The 21751-nt window shown below is 50.0% G+C and overlaps 1 protein-coding gene across 1 annotated transcript in view; it reads right to left on the reverse strand.

The window, feature by feature from the left end:
* Positions 1–1387: 1387 nt before the first annotated feature.
* LOC123927119 (E3 ubiquitin-protein ligase SH3RF3-like) overlaps positions 1388–21751 on the reverse strand; it is an 80080-nt gene continuing 59716 nt past the window's right edge. The window contains exons 4-5 of the mRNA XM_045981641.1: positions 9475–9809; positions 1388–2114 (exon numbers count right to left, since the gene is read on the reverse strand). Of these exons, the coding sequence (XP_045837597.1) occupies positions 1946–2114; positions 9475–9809 (504 nt within the window). The 3' untranslated portion in view covers positions 1388–1945. The remainder of the gene's footprint in view (positions 2115–9474; positions 9810–21751) is intronic.

Genomic DNA, 21751 nt, shown 5'->3' on the forward strand with positions numbered 1-21751 from the left:
CTAATTTGGCATCAATGGCAAATAGATACCTTCTGGTTTTCATTAACTCATGTACAGGGCTCCCTGGGTTTAAGCAGGGTTTTGTCTTTCTTTGATTCAGAACAATTTCTCAAGTCTATTTAATCTATGATCATCTGGAGAGAGGGGAAGAGCCTTTGTTGAGGCATGATCCCACCCTTGTGGTGGCCACCGGGTGGTAACAAATAGCCAAGTCATAGCCCCAAATAGGAACTCTGAAAATAAGCGCTTTGTATTTCAAAGGCATCACATCATACGAGGGAATGTGTTTCTGGATTTTGATGCATCTTTGAAAATCTGGTGATGCTATGTTACCAAAGGCTAATTTAGTCTGCCTAATTTAAACTTGAGTGGGTTTGTAAAAATAGAGAGAAGGGGCTTATCAATTGTGACTTTGAGCAGATAGGAATGTATTCTTAAGGTCTGACTCTCTGGAGAACGAGATGGCCTGATGACAGGGCTTCTCCCGTCTGTGTCTGTGGGAGGTCGGGGCTGCTGGGCTCAGGAAGAGGCCTTGATGGACCCCATCCAGGGCAAGGTCCTAGGATCAAAGGTGCCCCTTCTCTCTCTCCTCCTGGCTCCCTTGGATTCTGCCAGTCTGCAGCAATGCCTCAAATCCCTTTCTCCTCATTGTACTTCCAGTCTCTAGACCACATTTGTACTGCCTGATAGGGAAAAACTTATTTAAAAAAAAAAAAAAAAAGACAAAACTGTCACAACGTGGTAAATCTGAACTGTGGTTAAAAACTACTTCAGTACCAAGAAATCATATCTTGATAATGCTAATTGTAGTCCTTTTCCCTAAAGCAATAAAAGGAAAATTCTGCCTTCCTAGACTGGGGTTGACCTTCAGGTTCTTTTTACTGCCACACACAAGGCAATTATAGTGACCCTTCCTTGAAATGGTTCCAGTTCTTGAATAATAATTAGCAATGTCTAGACATAGCATGGGGCTTTGGTAAGGGTTTAAGGAAATTGACTTTTTCCAAACTCCCTCCAACCACTTAAATGGATTCCCTCTTCTCCGTGGAGCAGTAACCAATACTGATGTTGAGTACGTGGGCTTTTTAGAGTTTTCCAAATTCATATGGTATGTATAAAAATTCTGCCCATTTGATATCAGCTCAAATATTTTTTTCTCTTTCAAGCTCAACCAAGTCATTACTGGTTTACAAAAAGGCAGCACCAGATGTATGAAAAATAGGCAATGTATGACCTATTAGAAATATAGAAAGTCTGACAGCTTTACTTTAAAAAGATGTTGTAAGAAAGAAGCAATGCAAAGGGACAGTGGTGGCAAAATGAAATGTGTGGCTTATAATATGGGTAGGAAACAAAGCCAAGTGCGATCTCACGCATCCTGCAGGAGCTGCGTGCGGGGATGCCTGGGGGACTCTGGCGACCCGGCCACAGCCCTGGGCCGGAAACACCCCTGCTGAGTGGCCAGGTGGCAGGTGACTGAGGTATATAGAGAGGTGATGGAGCAATCTAGACCCCCACAAGCAGCCCGGGGCAGCCCTCAGACCTTCTGCCGCCCTTCGAACCCCGTGCCTGCCATCCAAGCCCTGTAGCCCTTCCGCAGCGCCCAGGCTCACTGGGGCAACAAACAAGAAGGCTGCGGCTTAGCAGACCCTCACAGAGCCGATCAACCCGCATCAGCAGCTTCTCTTTTCAAAGATATTTCTTTAGAGTTTACGCAGAGGGAAGCATTTTTTGGGAGAACAACCCCAAGGTGCACTCCTGGTGGGTGGTTTTGGGCGAAGGCACGCCCTCCACATCCCCCGGCTCCCATCCCCGTCCAGGGTGGCCTCGCCAGGAGCCCCGAAAGGGACCTGGGGCCCTCGGTGGCCTTGACTGCCTCTCTTTGCGCCCCTGGGGATGCCGGGGAGCCTTTGTGCCTGGGGAGTGGGGCGTGGGGAGCGTGTCCTCAGAAACTCTCCACAAAGCTGCCCGGGAAGAGGCCAGTGCGGCCATTCCTCTGCAGGGTCCCCTTGTACCAGCCGTCTTCTCGCTTCTTGTGCACAAAGACGATGTCGCCTTCCTTCAGCTCAATCTCCACCTCGCTCTGGGGAGGATACGAGACCACCACGCGGTACCTGGGGGGAAACAGGTACACATTGGGTGAGCTTGACCCTAGGCTGGAGGACGACCCCCAGGGCCTGCTCTTCACCTGGCCTTTCTTTTTCCATCCAGTGTAAATTATTATAACTTGGGGCTACTTCCCCCACTTTTAAAAATCTCTACTTTGATTTTAATTTTTACAAAACCTTTTCATTTTTTTTATTAAGCTTAAAAAAAAAAATTCCCCATGTTGTCCTTTTGGACCCCAATCTATGCTTCCTGCCTGAAATGCCGTCCCTCCCTCCAGCCTATCTGGGACCGTGGCCTCCTTAGGGGAACTGCAGCTGGAGGAGGGCAGCCTCTGCTGCGGTGGGGGCTGGGCAGACCTGCAGTTCTGCAGCCACCACCCAGCAAACAGCCCCTCATCCCAGCCCAGAGCGTACACTGCAGCTCCTGGTGCCTGCCACTGGCCACAGGAAAGGAATGTCAGCCAGACTAGGGGCCCAGGTGCAGAAAGACCGATGGCCTCCAGGGATTGGGACACCCACGAATAGGAAATGAGCTGGGGAGGAGCCATGGACTGGAGGGTTGGTGATGCTGGGCCTCAGAGGCCCAGGGCTTGAGCTGGTCTAGAGGGGCCACCCCTGGGAGGCACTGTCCTGCTGCTCTCTCCTTCCTGGCAGTGCCTGGGCTGTGGTCCTGGCTCACTGGCTGAAGAGACAAGGAGGGGATGTTCCTTTACTCTCAGTCAGCCCTGGGCTGCCGGCTATGAAGGGTCCCTGGGTCCGGCCTCCCCCATTAGCCACAGCCACACATATGGCCCCTGAAGGAGGTCATCCAGGTGTCCCCACAGCTGGCTGTCCTGAGGTCAGTCAAGGGGCTCTCTGTGCAGAGTCTCTGGCCTGTATATTTTGGCTTGGGAGAAACCAGAACATTATAAAACAAAAGCATTTCTTAGAGTGTGGCCATGGACTTCATGACCCCGGGTCAGATTCCTGGCTCTGTCCTGGACCCACTGATGAATCTCCGTGGAATGGGTCCAGGAGTGTGGGATTGCAACATGTTCTAGGGATCAATGTTTGCTTGCTGCCACCTGAGAGTCAAGGTCAAAGTGCTGAACGAGTCTTCATTTTTCAGACTGTGCGGAGGGCCTGGGCGCTGGCCCATTGGGGTCATGATAGGAAAGCCATGGTTTGGGGCAGCTGGGGTTGGTGCTCTGGAGACGGAGGGGGACAATGCATAGGCAGAGAAGACCCAGGCCCCTCTCTGGAAGCTCCCAGCCCCAGCTTGTTCCAGGCTTTGAAAGCAGGGGGCAGAGAGCAAGGTGGCTCCTGAGGCCAACTTGGCAGGTGAGCAGGGGGCTCCTGCTGCTGAGGAAGCAGGTCCAGTCAGGCAACCTAAGTGCTTCGGAACGGCTGTAGGTGTGGGAGGGTTGGGCCCATTCTCACTGCTGTCCCTGGGCTTCAGATGCTGGCTTTGGGGTTATAAAGGAGGACAGAAAGGACAGTATGCCTCTCGCCCTCCTCCCAGCCCAGAATCTCTACAAATGGCAGCGTACAGCCACTCCCCAAAGGACCGATGACCTCTGTGTCTGTGAGATCCATGAGATCACCCAGGGCCGCGCAGGCTGCTTGATTCCCACACCTCCTGCCCCCAGGCTGTGTGCACAACTGCAAAGACCAGTGCTGACCCTCCCTGCGGCTCTCTCCACCCTCCACCTCTTTGTCAAACACCTGCCTCCTTCTCTTCCCCTAGGAAGAAAAAGCAAAGAGTGAGATGATTTCTCAGACTTCAAACACAAGTTTTGGCTTTTGCCACCACTGCCAGATGTGAAGCAACAAGCAACTCTGAAAATGTAATTTGCTAGAAAAAAGTAATTTGGTGCTTCTGAGCAATTCAATGACTTAATGAGCCCAGATGGATGATGTGGGCCTTATGTGCAAGAGTCGAGCAGTTAACGTTCCTGTCCAGATCATTCCAAGACTCAGTGCTATTTTTCCTGCTGCATGAAAGTAACTGATACTCCCTGTTATAGACACAAAGGGCCAAATGAACAGTTAAGGACAGTGTACCTCTTGTGTTATGACTGCGGCGTCATAGATCAGAAGAAACTTACTTCCCTGTACTGTGTTAAGGTTATGTTAACCACCGATAATTTTCAGACATAAAACTCAGGAAATCAGAAGACTCAAGACCAGTGAATCCTGACCATTGCCTATGGCAATGAGCGTCAAATGTGAGGGGTGACGTGTCTTCCTCCTGTGTCATCTGCCCCCTCCTGACAACGGGGGTCCCAAGGGGGCCCTGTGAGTGCCAGTCTCTTCAGAGCACTTTCTTCAGTGCTGTTGAGCCGTGTGATCCCCAAGCTGGCAGAATGTGCTCATAGCAGAGAAGAGTCCCTCTAGGATCTCGGAAATAAGCATATGTCTATATCCTAAACACTAAACTCTGATAGCAACACATGTATTAGTCGCCTATTGCTGCTGTAACAAATTTCCACAAACTTGGTGGCATAACTCAGCACCAATTTATTACTCACTGCTCTTCAAGTCAAACATCTGATATCATCTCCCAGGCTGCCTTCCTTCTGGAGGCTCTCAGGGGAAGGCACTCCTGGAGGCTGCCTATATTCCTGGCTGGACACTCCTTTCTGCATCTTCAAAGCCAGCAATGGCGCTCGAGTCCTCACACTGCATCACCTTGACCCTCTCTGCTGCCTTCCTTTCTTACTTACAAGGACTCTGTGGTCACACTGGGCCCAGCCAGATAATCCAGGATAATCTCTCCATTTTAGAGTCAGCTGGCTAGCAACCTTTGTTCTGCCTGCAGCTTTCGTTCCTTGAGACTATGTGAGGCCTCGAAGGCATGATTTTGGGGAGTAGAACATAGACATCTTTGGGAAGCCATTACTCTGCCTACCATGACACATGATAGATCAAAGCCTTTTAAATCCTAACAAAACCAAGCAATTCACAGGCCGGTAAGAGGGGAGGATAAATACACGGTTTGTGTGAAGATGTGGGCAAAACGACGTTGCCAATCAAAGGTTGGGGAGGGGGTGACAGGCAGCACAGGAGGCATCATCAGATCATTCTTCTAAAGGTCACAGCATTTCACAGTATTACATACATCATTTCCAATGTTATTAATGTTCTTTTTCATGCATTCATACTTTCCCAGGTATCGATCTCTGTGTTTCCAAATATTGTAACTATCAGGGTTGCCTGGTTGGCTCAGTGGGTTAAAGTCTCTGCCTTCGGCTCAGGTCATGATCTCAGGGTCCTGGGATTGAGCCCCGCATCGGGCTTTCTGCTCTGTGGGGAGCCTGCTTCCTCCTCTCTCTCTGCCTGCCTCTCTGACTACTTGTGATCTCTCTCTCTGTCAAATAAATAAATAAAATATTTTTAAAAAATATTGTAACTATCAGATAGGTGTATCCCTAGTTTGTAGATAGGGGAATGGGGACTCGAAAAATGAAGACACCTATTTGGTGAACTGGCTGGTAAGTGGTCAGTGCACCCATCTCTCAGAGCCACTCTGCAACCTCCCTGAGATGTAAGAGAGCTGGGAGGCAAGCATCCAGAGGACAGGTGGTGGGGTGGCTGGCCCAAGAACTCCAACACACTTGCCCAGGGGTGGTATATCCCTGCCAGGGAGCCAGGGCATTGGACAGTGTTACTGGGTCCCGTAACTACAGTGCTCTTCTGTGTTCCCCAGGTACCTTCCAGAAATATGGCTCCCTGCACACACTGTCCATAGGACTTAATATATCCAGATGGCCAAAGATTAGGGTCCCAAGAAAGGGGTAGTGATGGGCACTCTGGTTTACACATTAGGCCTATGGGTTTGGCTCCTACAAGTCTCCTGAGAGCGGGGCCTGCCACTAGTGAGCTGACTTGCAGGCCTGGCCTGGTGGGCCTGGGGATGTTCTCCATGGTTCACTCCCCCGGGAGGCCTCCCTCCAGCCCAAACTTCCTTCCTCTGTGAGCAGTTTGGAGAGCAGCTCCCGGTGTCCCCCCAAATCCTCTGGCAGGAAATGGAGAGATCCGAGGGAGTATGGACATGGGCGACACCCCAGACATGCAGCAGCCACAGTCCAGCTGTTCCACGCAAGGTGAGAGCCCCCTTCCTCAGCACGCTGGTGGTAGAAACCTCCTCGAATCTGAGCCCCAGATGCCCTTTGCCTTTCTCCCATCTTTGAGCCTGTCAAGTGGCCTTGCACACAGCTGGCTCTGGGCAGCTCTGTGGCCTGTGGAGCGAATGCCGGGGCCTCTAGAGAGGCGAGTCTTGCTATGGCCGCTCCCCTCCAGCTGCGAGCTAAGTCTGATTCACGAGCCTGCAGGGTCCTAGGCCAAGTGCTTTCTGGAGCTGCTTCAGCTCAGAGACTAAGCCTTTCCTTTGTTAAACCCTCGCTCCAACCTGCTGGGGCTCCCCAGGACACCAGGCAGCTGACGGGCTGCACGGGGTGAGGGAAGGGGGCATCTGGGGGCTCATTAGGCAGTAGTTTGGTTTCAGGCTGTATTTTGAACACTCTCATCACTAATGAGCTGCACAGCGTGCTGGGGACAAGCAGGGTGCCAAGAGTCTCTGGGTACAATAAGCCCTGATTAGATGGAATATTCACAGAATGAGAGTAATTCTCTGAAATTTCTAGTTAATCATAGACTCCCATGATTTTTTAGAATAGAGTCTTTTAAGACCTTTTATGAAGGAGTCTGGAAGTCGAGGGATCTGAGGAGAATAGAAACCTCGGGGAAATAGGAGAGCGGCTTTGAAATATCTAGGTCTGTCACTCTCAGGATTCACTGACTTCGTGACCTGAGGCAAAGGGACAGGGAACCACATTCAGAAATCAGGCAGCTGGGGGTTGGTCTTGTGGAAGGAAGAAGGTTCTGACATGAAAGCATTACACAAAGTTGGAGGAGGCTCCCTGGAGGGAAGTAGAGGAAGAAAGAGAAATTGTGTGTATGTGGTATTTGTGTGAGATGTGTCTGAGGTATGTGTTTGGTGTGTGTGGTGCATGCGTGTATGTGTGTGGTGTGGGGTGTGTGTGTGTGGTATGGTATCAGGTGTGGTGAGTGTGTGTGGTGTTTGTGTTTGGAGGTGTGTGTGCATGTGTGTGGTATGCATATGTGTGTGGTGTGGTATCACGTGTGTGATGTGTGTGTTTGGGGGTACGTGTGTGCATGTGTGCAGTATGTGTGTGTGGTGTGGTATCAGGTGTGTGATGTGTGTTCTCTGTGTGTGTGTGGTATGTGTGTGTTGTGGTATCAGGTGTGTGATGTGCGTGCTTTTGTCTGTGTGTGTGTTGCGGTATCAGGTGTGTGATGTGTGTGTTTCAGTGTGTGTGTGCATGTGTGTGGTATGTGTGTGTGTTGCGGTATCAGGTGTGTGATGTGTGTTTTTGTCTGTGTGTGTGGTGTGGTATCAGGTGTGGTGTGGTAAGGTGTGAATTCAGTCTCCTCAGGGCCTGGAGATTTGCTGTAGAGGAGGCACGTCATGCTAACTGGTCCTGCACTGAGTGAGTCTGAACGACAGTTGTGTACTGAATACACAGGGGGTGGTGACCAACTGTGAAGGACCCAGAAGCATATGCTAATACCCTGGCAGGGCTATGACCTGGTCCATAGTGTCTGAAGACCAGAGACACCCAGACCCCTTGGTGGGCAAGCTACATTGGCACGACTGCTGACCACGCTCCTCAAAGCGGTTCAGAGCCCAGGCTCGGTGGTTGGAAAGCCCTCACTTCAATCACTGGCTTGGCAGCTAACTTGCTGTGTGATCTTGAGCAAGTGGCTTAGCCTGCGAATAACCTCTGTTTCCTCAGCTATAAGATGGGATACTAAATTTGAAGTGTTCTTGCAGGACTGAGGTAACACACACAAGACACCTAGAACAATGCCAGCAGATGGTAAGCTGAGGCGCAGCGTGGCTGTGGTAGGTATTTACGGCTGGAATCCATGCTGGTTGTTGAGTGTCTGAATGTCACTCCCCAAATGCTAGCTATCATTCTAAATGTGGACTTACACTACAACTGTTTACCAGAAATCCATACCAAGCTCACGCTGTCGCTCCACCACCTGGGGAGACTGTCCTCTCCATGCCCTGGATCTCAGCACCGCGGCATCAGCCCAGCCCTAAAGCCCATCGTCTCGGTATGTCTTGGCAAACTGGCCTGTGGCTGGTTTGAGTGGTCCGAGAACTAAGCATACTTTTACTTTTTTAAATGGCTGAAAACCAAATTAAAATAAGACTATTTTGTGACACAAGAAAATCACATGAAATTTACATTTTGGTGTCTCTAAGTGGAGTTTTACTGGATTACCCACATCGGTCATTTCTGTATGGTCTATGGCTGCCTTTGCTGTCATGGCCGAGCTGAGTGGTTGCAACGGAGACCTTATGACCTACGACATCTGTGGAATTTCCCATCTGGGCCTTGACAGAAAAGTTATGTCATCCCCCATTTAGACGGAACCTCAGCTAGCCTTGCCTTGGTGCCGGAGGTTAGTGGGTGCTCAGGACAGCGGTGGCCTTCTCAGGCTTCAAGCACTGAGAGACACGGGAAAGGGCTGGCTGTCAGTCGGTGAGGCTGAGGGGAGGAGAATTCTAACAGAAACGCCAAGTTTGCTTTCGCAGGAGACTGCTCACATTTTTACTATTTAAGCAGTATTCCAACAAGAAGCCACTTAGAAGGGAAAGAGTACTTCCCTGCTGCCTTAATCTGACACCATCCTCTCCCCCTGCAGTGCCTTCCAACCCTTCTTCCAAGAAGCTCTTGAAGGATTACCTCAAATGGGCCCATCCACTGAGCAGGACACCAGTTTCCGACCCCTTGTAAAGTTCAAGCACCTGAGGCCCCCACCCCATAGATTGTTTATTGCTCTGTAAAACTCTAAGCTTAACTGTGACATTTCTGGTTTTGGTAAAAAACAATGAATACTGGCAATTTTGTATGGTTCGACCCAACAGACTATAAACCTTGAAGCCAATTTGGGGGTAATGTTTTGTAACTTTAAGATGTCATAGCTGGCTTCCGGGATCGGGCACTCCAGGTTTCCACAGGGTTGAGAGGGCGTAGTCCCTCACTAACATTATCACTCTCTTTGGGCTCAGGACCCCATCAGTTCTGCCAAATGTCCTGATGAATCCCTTGCAAATCCCAAACTCAGGATCCAGGTTGATTCAGAACGTGAAATATGCTCTCCTTCATTCCCAAATGTGTTTTATCCAATGCTCACCAGCCAAGCTCAGGAGTAGATGTGGTAAGAGGGATGTTCGGTGAATTTATTCTGCAGAAAATCCCCTTTGTCACTCTTTCCCTCAATGGCTCTCATCTCAGAGACCAGCCCACAGCAAGGTGCCAGAGGACATGAACCCACCCTCCCCCCTTACCTCTCCCTGGACAAAGGCTTGGGTTCGGGACGGATGGCAGCCATGGAGAGAGATGCTTGCCTGGAGGGGGATGAGGAGAAGTTCAGATCCAAGGAGCCCGCCTTTCTGTGCAGCGGTTCTATGCCCACAGCACCCTGCATCTCGCTCTCTATGGGGCAGGAACCTGCCCTGCCGTGGATGGACAGTGAGGACACTTCGGGCCCCACTGCACCCTGGAGTGAGGTGTCTACTGCCACCTGGGAGTCGTGAGTTGGAGAGATGGATGGTGGGGAGCGAGATTTCTTCTTGGTGGATGCCCCAGCGAGAAGCTTCAGCAGCCCACTCTTCTTCTCTTTCTGGAAAGACACACAGAATTGAAATCCCATGGGTTAATACTCCTAACTGCCTTTGTTGTTGACAAGTGAGGAGGGAAGTATAATCTTATTTAGAAACTTTAAACAAACCTTGTAAAGCTGGTTAGAGGAAGAAAACAGAGCTAAGACTGAAAGTTTCTCCAACTCTTGTTTTCCTTTCTTTCCCAAACCTGGTGCAAGTGACCAGAATGGACCCAGGAGGCCCGGAGGCAGGCCAGAAGGCACTACTCCCAGGAAACAATGCTGTCGGCAGTGGGGGCCTTCCTGACAACACACCCCCCTTGCCATCACAGGACCATTCCAGATGGGCAATTCACTTGCTGTGATGAAGGAGCCAGCAGTCAACGTAATTTGCTTCTTCTTACCCAAGAGGGGAGTGAAATGACTCTACATCAGGCTTCCTGAGATTAGCTCCTTCAACCAGTTTATAGAACCAGAGCCCATGTAGCCTGGACGCATCTTTGGAAACCCTGGGCAGCACTGTAGGCAAACTCTTCTCTGCGCAGATTTCTTTGTACCACACAGGAAACCGGCGGGGTGTGTGTGTGTGTGTGTGTGTGTGTGTGTGTGTGTGTGTACATCGCACAGATTCCCTGAGAAAGTCCTTTGCAGGTGGGAAGCACCGCTTGTCCCAGAGCCCAGGGCAGCTCCCCAGTGAGGGCGACTTCTCTCTTGGTGAATTCCCTCAGTGGGAAACATCCTGATAAGACCTCTTGCCCAAGCAGGTGGCTTCCTTATCTTAAGAGAAAGGGCTGCTATGGGATGTGACAGCTAGCAGGTCATGGCTCTTCACACACAAAACCCGTGACATAATCAGTAGGATCTGCCCTTATAACCATGGGGCCATCAATACGCTGTCCCCCTAGGATGTGCAGACCGCTCTCCTGCTTTAGCTCACTCCCAGTTCCCCTGGAGGACTCCGCACGGTGCCCCACAAAGCCACCTGCTGGCAGGACCGTGAGCACAGAGTCTCTCCTGGGGGCCCTGCTCAGTATTCCCTTTGCACTGAAGGGGCATCCTAGAGGCTTAAAGAAAGCTCTCAATAAAAGCAGAGACAGGCTGGGGTGGTGACACAGACCCAGAGAAGGATCTGGGCAATGCCCTCGGGTGGCCAGGACCAGCCACCATGTCTGCCCTGAATTCTACATATCACTGTTAGTGAATGGGCATGTCAGCTTCAGCCTGTGCTGATTACATGGAAGCACGGAAGCAAGCATGTGAACCATTGCCAGTGAGTGAGGTATGTGTGGGAAGGAGAAGTATGTGCATGCAGAAGTGCTTTTAGAACAACACCCTTGCTCTGGGATTTGACCATCTTTATGGTCTTACTCGAATTTTCTTTTTTAAAAAGATTTTATTTATTCCAGAGAAAGAGCACTTGAGAGAGAGCATGCTTGAGTGGGGTTGGGGGGCAGAGGGACAAATGGACTGCCCACTGAGCAGGAGCCCGACTTGGGACTTGGGACTCTTGAGATCATGACCTGAGCCAAAGGCAGATACCTAACCAACTGAGCCATCCATGGACCCCAAGAGTTTAGTTTTCTAATGTTCAGTGGAAATCATGGCAGGGGGATATGGGCACATGGTGTAGGACAGTGGCAGCACACGGAAGGCTGAAGCTATAGCCGCTGAGTCAGCGATGAGCATCAGAAACTGCTTTGGTCACAGGGCTGAGCAGACCTTGAGGTGGGCTGATGGGGATTTCCTTTTCCCAACTTCCTTGTCTGCATGGTTAGAGGCTTCTGCAGGAGGGTGGGTTAAGTGGTCCCAAAATATTCTTAAAATGCATATATCCAGGGATGTGCATATCCTTAAGCTAAGCCAGTAACACTTTAGTATGAACAAGTCTGTATGTTTTTCTCTACTCTTAGCATGGATGTTGATAGAAAGAATGGAAGTAGATGTCCTGGATACTCTCCCTGGTGAGGAATGGTGAGTATGGGCGAGCCCCAGGCTAGTGGGGAGCAGGTGAGTATGGGGTAACACAGCGAAGGGCAACCCCCTGTCTGTTTATGTCGCCCCAGCTCTGTGGGGCTTCCACATCCACAAAGTGGTGACACATTTGGGAGAACTTCATGACTTTGGCCACGAGGGGGCGCCACAGAGCTGGCGCAGAGGTGTCCTTGTCTCTCAGTAGCGGGGGCTCTGAGGCCACTGCCACGGCCACAGACATGGCCATGGCCACAGAGAGGTGCGCACAGCTGGCCAGGTGAGTCTGCTCCTCATGATGATCGTCTCCTAACCCGAGGTTATGAAGGGGAGGGCACTGGAGATGGGACACGGTGTAGGCGTGAGGAGTGGCCTCTGATGGTTCATGGTCCTCTGGCGGCTGCGGAAGGGTGAGCCTGACCACTGGACCTAGGGAGCCAGGTGGACACCCAGACGAAACACCCAGACCCTGCCAGGCCAGGCATCACAAAAGCTATCTGCTATCAAATGCTCACATTCCAGTCGCTAACCCTGTGGCAGGGTGAAGCTGAAGGCAACCAGTTAAAGTAATTTAATTGCATAAGTACACATAGAATACACATACAGTGACATAAAATTATGCAGAGTGTGCACGGGATCGGCAGCCCCGCCAGCGCCTGGAGGCGGGAGGAGCCACCGCCTGCCCTCGCTGCCGTCCCCGAGGGGACTGTCTTAGGCTGGGTCCAAGGGGCAGCCCTAGTGGTAGGCCAGTGGGCTCCCAGGACCCGGTGTGAAGCAAACACGTGAGGAGCAGTTTGACAGGGTGGACCCCAGTGCAGGGACAAGCCCTCTAGGCCATGACGCTGGACTGTCAGACGCTCCACGGGCGGGGGTCCCGCTACCAATCCGTTTGTCAGGAAGCACACACCCAGTGGGGCAGCGCCTGCCATGAGAGATGCCGGCCAGTGTCCCAGCCGAAAGGGCTCCAAGTGGGAAGGCCTTTCCACAGTGACTGCCCCCATCACCTGGGGACAAGCGCTGGCTCCACTATATCCAATTATCTCACTGCCATTCAGAGTCGGGTCCCTGGCCTCTGCTTCTTAGGTGATAAAGGCAGGAGGAGACAGAATGAGGATGTGCCCAGGGCAAGCGGGGAGCTGCCTCTTAGAGTTTCAGGGGTAAAACCACAGCCCTACCTGGCACACCCCAACTGTCAACCAGCATCACAGCACTTGTAGCTCCTAGGATGGTGTCCTTCTACCTTGTGAGCAGAGAAGAGGTTTGATCAACAGACACTCTTTTACAAGGTGCTGTCTCAGGACAGAAAGCCCTGAAGCCATGAGCCACGTCACTATAGGGCGTGCTGTGCAGAAGAGAAGACAGAGGCACTGGGTCACTCAGTACGTTTGTGAGGAAGTATGACCTTAGCTGTGGTTTGGAAAGAGGTGTACGAACGTGATGGATAATATTCTTGTTTCAGCTCTCCACAATTGAATATGACAGATGATTTTCTTATTTTGACTTTGGCAAACACGGATATCACAACTGGAAAACCCTCTCCTCCGCTGTCCATGACAGAATTCTGCTAATGCCTCCAGTACTCGGTTATTACAAATTGCTGTGGAATTTGGTGACCTGACGATTACCACAATTACACAGAATTCATAGATGTTCCAAGCCCTCTCCCTGGCGGTCGCCCTATTCTGGGTGATGCAGGTAAGAATCCGCCGATGGGCACTTTGATGGTGGTGGGAACAGACCTGCCAATCAATTTTAGGAGCAACACCACAGGACAACGAAAAGTTTTAGAGGACACAATTTCATGTTAATCTGGACTAGAAGTTTGTTAAAAGAAAGATAGATTTGCCTGGGTTTCTCCTGGGAAAATAACTAAATTAGGGATTTCCTGAGCCTGGTCAGAAGCAGAGAATGGTGACCCCCTTATAATTTTGGGGTCGTTGTAGGTATGTTTTAGGAGAGTCATTGCTGTCCTACACCGTTTCTTGCCAGCATTCCGCTGCCTCCATCTGTGGCCTCCATTCCCCTCCCCACAGAAGGGTCACTTTCTATCCCCAGGCCAAGGTGCAGCCATTTCAGCCTTGTGGGGGGCCCAAACAGTCTGAAGTGTGGGAGCAAAATGCCTCCCTCTTACAAGTCCTGCGTGTGGAAGGCACACATGCAGAGAAATGTGCCCTCATCTTTCCAAAATGAGTGATGGGCTGCTCCTCCTCCTCTGCGACGCCCTTCACTGCACCCCGTGCAGGCAATCCTCCCTCGAGGCCTGCCTCCCTCCCCTTCCTCTGCCCCTGGAACAGGACAGAAGCACAGGGGCAGCCCAGGCCAGCGGCATGAAAGCCCGGCTCCAAGTCCTGGCCCTGCCAACACCGGGTTGTTAAGACGACAAATGGAAGAGTCCTTTTTAAACTATGAATGCATGTCACAAATATTTGATTGTGTGGCTGCTTTTATGATGTGTTTATATGATGTGCTATTTTTAGGTTTTTGCAAAACACCCACCACCTACTTAGCTCCCAGTATGTTTTTGCTCAATGAATAAAAGCAACTTCACTTCCACCTGAGGCAGGCATCTCACTGAGACTCCTCATCTTGCCTTGAGAGACCCCAATAGGCCAGGACGGGGTCCCTTGGCTCTCCGACTTCGGGTACAAAGAACCAACTAGGACATTGGATAAAGTGCCAATGTTGCCTCCACCCTCAAAGATTTTAACCAAGCAGGTCTGAAATGGGGGCAAAAAAAAAAAAAAAAAAGAGTCTGATCCAGGACCTTGGAAGGGATCAATTATAAGCCAATGGTCATGTGTCAACCTGCTGATGTCGTCAGGAGACTACAGACAGCGCTGTAAACACCGAAAGAAGAGATCAGCCTCATGGGAAGCTGAGAAAACAAGGAAACTGGTTTGCTGAGCGCCTACTAAATGCCCAGCCTGGGGAATAGGCATGGATTTTAAAGCTGTGCTTTGCGGTGTTGGCCTACGTGGGTGTGCTGATTCTAAAGCTGAGGGTCCAAGCTGTCTACCAGCTCCCAGGTGGGGTCATCCTCCCTGGTCGCACTCTCAGAGGCACAGGCTGATGTATGAATAGAGGCCAGCCAGCAAGACAGGCCACACCAGGCCGAGGAACAGGCTTGAGCCAAGGGCTGCGGGTACTGGATAAGGTAATTCCGGAAGCTCTGGCTCTCGAAATACGCTTGCAGTTCTGAAAGCCTCCCTCAGCATATAACCAGAGCATCATCATGTGAGAGAAGAGCTTATGAGTTGCATTTAAAAATTTTATGTGTGTACACACACATACTAACACATACGGACACACACACACTCTAAAATAAAGTCATACCCTACTTTGAAAGAACCATCTGGAAACCTAGCATTCAAGAGAAGAGTTATTTGAAGGTGTTCATTCATTATAGGAAAACTGTAAAACATTTTACAAATAATAAAATAATAGTTTTTCTGTTATGGTTAAAATAGGGGCCTCCCTAGGGGCCTTAACTGTTTTACCGAACATTAATGTAAAAACTTGGCAAAAGGGAAAAGAAATTGAAAGCTTAAATTAAGGACTGCTGTCCATTAAGAATCAACCAAAATTATGGAAAATTCTCTGTGAAGTTATAAAAAGCCAAAGGGACTAGAACTTGACTTATAAAATGTGACATTAAAATTTTCAGGGATACAATTCATTTCATTAAAGTGAAGTAAATCCGTAAATGTGACCTATAAGTACCACGTTATCTGATCAAGTTGTCTTCTTTGTTAACCTGTGTTAAAGAAAGTGGCCACAGCCTAGTTCCCCTCAACCAGATTCTTAATTCTTTTCTGCACAGGGAAATATTTAAAATCTCTGGTCGGGCACACACCGAACACTGAGCTACTCATGGTGCGTAGTATGGTGGGTACTATGTCAATTCAGACTTGATTGCGAGGCTTAGCCCTGACAGTCTGGGAAAACCTCAGCCTGAAGAAGAATCCATAGTTGATTGGGCCCGGGGATGGGTGCATGCTCTGTTCAAAGTCAGAAGGATGATTGAGAACTCTACCTTTAAGAACAAAGGATCAAAAACAATCACACATTTTCACTCTATGTTTGCATGAGCTGAGACGCAGGAGACAATGGTCACAAGTCATGGGTCATGTTCAGATGATGTGTGGACACTCAGTGACCTGGGAGCACTTGCAGGCTGAGGGAAGCATAGAAATACTCCTTCCAGATGGTTAATATTAGTTACAGGGGTGAGCGGGCACAGGAGGGAGGCTCTGGGCAGTATTTAGTTTTTGTGATGCACTTTTGTATTTGTTTGAGTCACTATGTCAAACGTGTATTTCTTTTAGTTTAACGGGGGAAACATAATAAAGAAAAAGGTGCCACCTGTTGCTTTGAACATAATAGTACTAGATGTGATGAGCCAGTGAGAACTTTTGCTATTAGCTTATGGACGAGGTGGTCTTATAAGAGGGGGCACTTGGGGTGGCCTTGAGGGCTGGGCAGGTTGGATATAATAAAAGGGAGAGGCCCTGGGGGTGATCTGGTCCCGGTGAGGCATGAGAAGGTGTGGAAGGAAGAGAGGAGATGTCTGTGAGTTGAGAAAGGCAGGGGAGAGCATATCCTGGGGCCATGAAAGCAAGCAGAGGGACTGGAAGTCTGCTGGGCAGACACTGGGAGCTGCCAGGAGCTGTGGTTGGGGGCAGAGGTGTGGGAGGGAGAACGCAGATGAGCGAGTGACTTGGGTGGCAACGTCATCAGTACGCAGCCATGGGTGAGGAGACGGAGTGGGGACCATGGGACCAAAGACAGGGATGGTGACCCTCGCAGGGTGTTTGGAGGGAAGGTGATACCAGCTCCTGCCAGTGGGTGATGGGAGTGGGGGCGTGCACCCTGCTACAGCTGTGTATTCGCTCTGTGCACGCGTGGCCATGGCAAACTCTGGCTGACACAACAGACGGAATGAAAAAGAAAGCAAAACCCAGTTTAGAAGATGATCAGATAGTTCTCAGATGCCACGTCAACCTACGGGCAGTCAGGAACATCTCCGGGCAGGCACCAGTAGGTCCAGGAAGGCCAGAGCTTGGAGAAGTGGGGGCGGCAGTCCTCACACCTCTGAGAACGACTTGCAGCTGTACACTTAGGGTGGAGCTGGTGAGACTGGGGTACACACAGAGGCCTGGGGCACAAGGATTGGGCATGACAAACAGTGCTGGGGGCTTTGAGGAGACTTTAGATCATCAAAATAAGAAACCAAGGGACATGGCACATCCTTTAGCTACTAAGTCTTGTTCCCAGACAGCAAGGGACCACTTGAAAGGCTTTTGATTAAAATATCATGTTTGGGGGACGCCTGGGTGGCTCAGTGGGTTAAAGCCTCTGCCTTCAGCTCGGGTCATGATCTCAGGGACCTGGGATCGAGCCCCGCATTGGGCTCTCTGCTCAGTAGGGAGCCTGCTTTCCTCCCTCTCTCTTTGCCTGCCTCTCTGCCTACTTGTGATCTCTGTCTGTCAAATAAATAAATAAAATATTTTAAAAAATATCATGTTTGGAAGGTTTCCTAGTGGAGGTGGGGAAAGGGTAATTAAAAGTTATGCCTTGTTAAAATGTAGATGGGGAAAGGCACATCTCTGCCTGAAATACAGTTACTAGAAGAGCAGAGAAGGGTTATAACAATATAAATTTGTAGTGCATCTTCAGAAAGGATAGAGAAATACAAGATCTATAATAAATAAAGAGACCAAAGTTGAAGACTGAGTCATGAACGTGACGGGGAAGGGAAGCAGCAGATAACAATGTGCCAATCTGATCGTGCTTTCTCTGGCTTTTGTTTTTGATGGGAGAGATGCCTGCTGCAGTATACTGCTTCTCTTGCAGAGAAGCCAAGTGCTGCCAGGTCACAAGGGTGATGGGTAGGGAGCCATCACTTCCTGATGGGTAGAGGAACCACTTCCTGCTCTTCCTGAGGATTGGAACCATTAAGTGAAGGCTTCGTTCAGTGCTCTGCCTGTGGTACTGTGCTGGGCACTCTGAATGGACAGAAGAGGAAACAGGAGTTCAGGTTGACCAGTCAAGTTCAGTGCAGCAGGAAAAGCTCCTGGAGTACAGGATACTGTCTCCCTGAGGAACCTCAATTAGATGGCACATCATGACAGCTCTGGAGATTGATGGAGCTGGGTGTCACTGTCATTTACCAGCTGACCGATCTTGAACAAGTCACTTGACGGCTCTTAGGCTCAGCTTCCTCATATGTAAAATGGACAATATGTATATATATAACTAATTATACTTCAGACTACTTCTTGAGAGCTCACTATGAACCAGGCACTAAGTCTTGGACATCACTAGCTCTTACATTCTTGAAACAACCCAACAGAAAAAACACAATCTATGAGATTGTAATCAGTGGACACAGGACAATCAACTAGAAACTTGTACCATCTTGATTTAAACCCAGGACTCAATTCCAAATTTGAATGCCAGCTCTACTGCTCTGTCCTGCAAACCAAGGCACGACCTTAGTCAGTAAGTGTGAGGCCCATTGCTGAGGTTTCCGTGTGTTCAGGTCACTTCATAGGTGGGCACCGAGGTATTTACACAGAGCGATGATTACAGAACACGAGGGCTGCATGACAATAAAACAGAGGGCTGGCCAGTTACCCATCACTCTTGTGACCCGGTAGCTCTTGGCTCCTCTGGGCTGCTTCCTCAGGAGGGGACATTGGCAGTGGCCTCAGCGCTGATCAGAGGACTGGTGAGGATGGCAGGTAAAGCACCAAGCAGAGTGCCCAGCACTGAGCCGGCTTTCGGCAGGAAGTCGCTGTCACGACTCTCAGCGATGGTGGTGGTGTATGCCTGTGGTCTTCATCTATTCGCCTGGCCCTCAGCCAGCACTCATGTCCTGGGAGCACAGCCTGAGGTCAGAGGAAACCTAGCATGTGCAGTTATCCACCACAAAAAAAGATCGAGTGGGACTCAGGTGCCAGCCATCTGCCTCTGAGACTACGGAAGCCTCTTGTGCAGAAAGAAGTTGAAAAATAGGCTCCAAGTCCTGGCGATGGTACACTCAGAAGCTCCCAACCTGCAGAAGCACCCCAGTCTCTGTCTGTAGGGCAGGAACACTGCAAGAAGCAAACCACACTAACCATGTTGTTTTTCCTTGTTTTGTTCACACTCAGCTTGCTGGCTGGAAAGCACCAGGTGCCCTTTCCAGCTTCCAGAAAACACAGTAAATAAAGATGGTGGCAATATGGTGGGGACTAGAACTTAAGAGCAGACAGACACCAGGGACCCACCTCAGCTGGGCCTCTGGTCACCCTGAACCTGACCTGCCCAGGGCACCAGCATCTCCTGCCCATTGAGAAGGGCCCTCTACTGGGCTCCTCGACTCTGTATTATGGTTTCTTTCCCCGGCCTTCTGCTCAGCGGCTGGATTTTTCCTGCCAGCGCCGCGCCTTCTCCCCAGCCCCAGGTACAGACGCCGCTGGACTCGGTCCCTTTCTTCACTCGTTCATGTTCTCTTGCCAGAAGCTGTGACAAAGGATTGGCTCTTCAATTCTCTCTTCTGCAGGGGAAGCATCTCTAGCCCCAAGGTCTCAAATGAGCTCTAGGTCTTTCATCTGCAACTTCATCTAGACCCTTCTTAAAGGTAGAAATCACACAAATAAAACCATCAAAATATGCCTGGAGCTGTGAGCTGGAGGAGTGGGGAGGCTCTCTCTGCCCAGCCCTGATGAGAGAGATGCAGAGGTGATCGCGTCCTCCGTGCCCGTGCCTGGGTGAGGGGCCGGGTGAGCCCAGAGGATCGAGGGGCGCAGAAAGAGGGAATGAGGCAGAGCCAGGGGCTGGGGACACGTGCTCTCAGCACCCTCTGCTGACCAGCGTCTTGGCACCATGCCACCAATTCCTGTCCTCCTCCTTGGCAGAGGGCAGCAGCCCGAGGGTCCCCCAGCTGCTTGGGGCTGTGAGGGCCACACCAGGATGAAGGCCATTCCTCCAAACTTGTAAATTATGGCAGCCCACACTCACCCACCCCTGATCTGTGTTTATCGCTCTCACTCATGTGGCAGGTCTTGCCCCTTTCCAGAGGTCTGACTCTCATGCTCTTATTTCCTTCTCCGTCAAGCAGGCAATGGCACCAGCACCCCAACACCTCTGTTTTACAGAGGAAGACAGAAAGCTGAGGATTGACCACATGCCTGGGGTCGCATATACCATTTCTACTTTAACGTACCTTGTCTTAGGTGGCTCGAGCTGCCCTAAAAAATAACAAATACTGGGTGGCTTAAAGAGCAGACATGTGGAGGAGTCAAGATGGCGGAGAAGTAGCAGCCTGAGACTACATCAGGTAACAGGAGATCAGCTCGATAGCTTATCTAAACATAGCAAACACCTACAAATCCAACGGGAGAGCGAAGAGAAGAAGAACAGCAACTCTAGAAACAGAAAATCAACCACTTTCTGAAAGGTAGGACTGGCGGAGAAGTGAATCTAAAACGACGGGAAGATAGACCGCGGGGGGAGGGGCCGGCTCCCGGCAAGCGGCGGAGGAACGGAGCACAAAATCAGGACTTTTAAAAGTCTGTTCCACTGAGGGACATTGCTCCAGGGGCTAAACCGGGGTGAAGCCCACGCGGGGCCAGCGTGGCCCCAGGCCCCGCAAGGTCACAGAAGGATCGGGGGTGTCAGAGTGTCGGAGAGCTCACAGGTATTAGAACGGAGAAGCCGGCTGCAAAGACAGAGCCGAGGACTGAACTCTCAGCTCGGGGTTACATTGAACTGGTCGCGGGCTGGGTGAGCTCGGAGCGCGGCTAGAGGCTGGGGATACGGGAGTGATTGGGTGCTGTCCTCTGGGGGCGCACTGAGGAGTGGGGCCCCAGGCTCTCGGCTCCTCCGGGCCGGAGACTGGGAGGCCGCCATTTTCATTCCCGTCCTCCGGAACTCTACGGAAAGCGTTCAGGGAACAGAAGCTCCCAGAAGCGAACCTGAGCCGATTACTTAGTCCGGCCGCCGGTAAGGGCGGTGCAATCCCGCCTCGGGCAAAGACACTTGAGAGTCACTACAACAGGCCCCTCCCCCAGAAGATCAACAAAATATCCAGCCAGGACGAAGTTCATCTATCAAGGAGAAAGCAGATTCAATTCCTAAGACAGCAGAGCAATTCCAGAGGAGGAGAAAGCAAAGCACGGAACTCATGGCTTTCTCCCCATGATTCTTTAGTCTTGCGGCTACTTCAATTTTTTTTTCTTTTTTCAATTTTTTTTTTCTTTTTTCAATTTTTTTTTCTTTTTTCTTTTTTCTTCTTCTGCTAAATTTTTTTAAAAACTTTTACCCTTTTCTTTTTTAACGTTTTTTGACTAGTTCATCTAAATATATATATTTTTTCTTTCTTTTTTATATTTTTTTATTTGTTTTATTTTTTAAATTTTTTTCTTTTCTTTTTTTTTTTTCTTTTTTTTTCAGAACCTGTTTTTTATCCCCTTTCTCCCCCCCACAATTTGGGGTCTCTTCTGATTTGGTTACAGTGCATTTTTCTGGGGTCTTTGCCACCCTATTAGTAGTTTATTTTCTCCTTCATATCCTCTTATCTGGACAAAATGACAAGGCGGAAAAAATCACCACAAACAAAAGAACAAGAGACAGTACCGAAGGCTAGGGACCTAATCAACACAGACATTGGTACTATGTCAGATCAAGAGTTCAGAATGACGATTCTGAACATTCTAGCCGGGCTCGAAAAAGGCATGGAAGATATTAGAGAAACCCTCTCTGGAGATATTAAAGCCCTTTCTGGAGAAATTAAAGAACTAAAATCTAACCAAGTTGAAATCAAAAAAGCTATTAATGAGGTGCAATCAAAAATGGAGGCTCTCACTGCTAGGATCAATGAGGCAGAAGAAAGAATTAGTGATATAGAAGACCAAATGACAGAGAATAAGGAAGCCGAGCAAAAGAGGGACAAACAGCTACTGGACCATGAGGGGAGAATTCGAGAGATAAGTGACACCATAAGACGAAAC

Source organism: Meles meles, chromosome 16 (assembly GCF_922984935.1).
Source record: "Meles meles chromosome 16, mMelMel3.1 paternal haplotype, whole genome shotgun sequence".
Classification (NCBI taxonomy): domain Eukaryota; kingdom Metazoa; phylum Chordata; class Mammalia; order Carnivora; family Mustelidae; genus Meles; species Meles meles.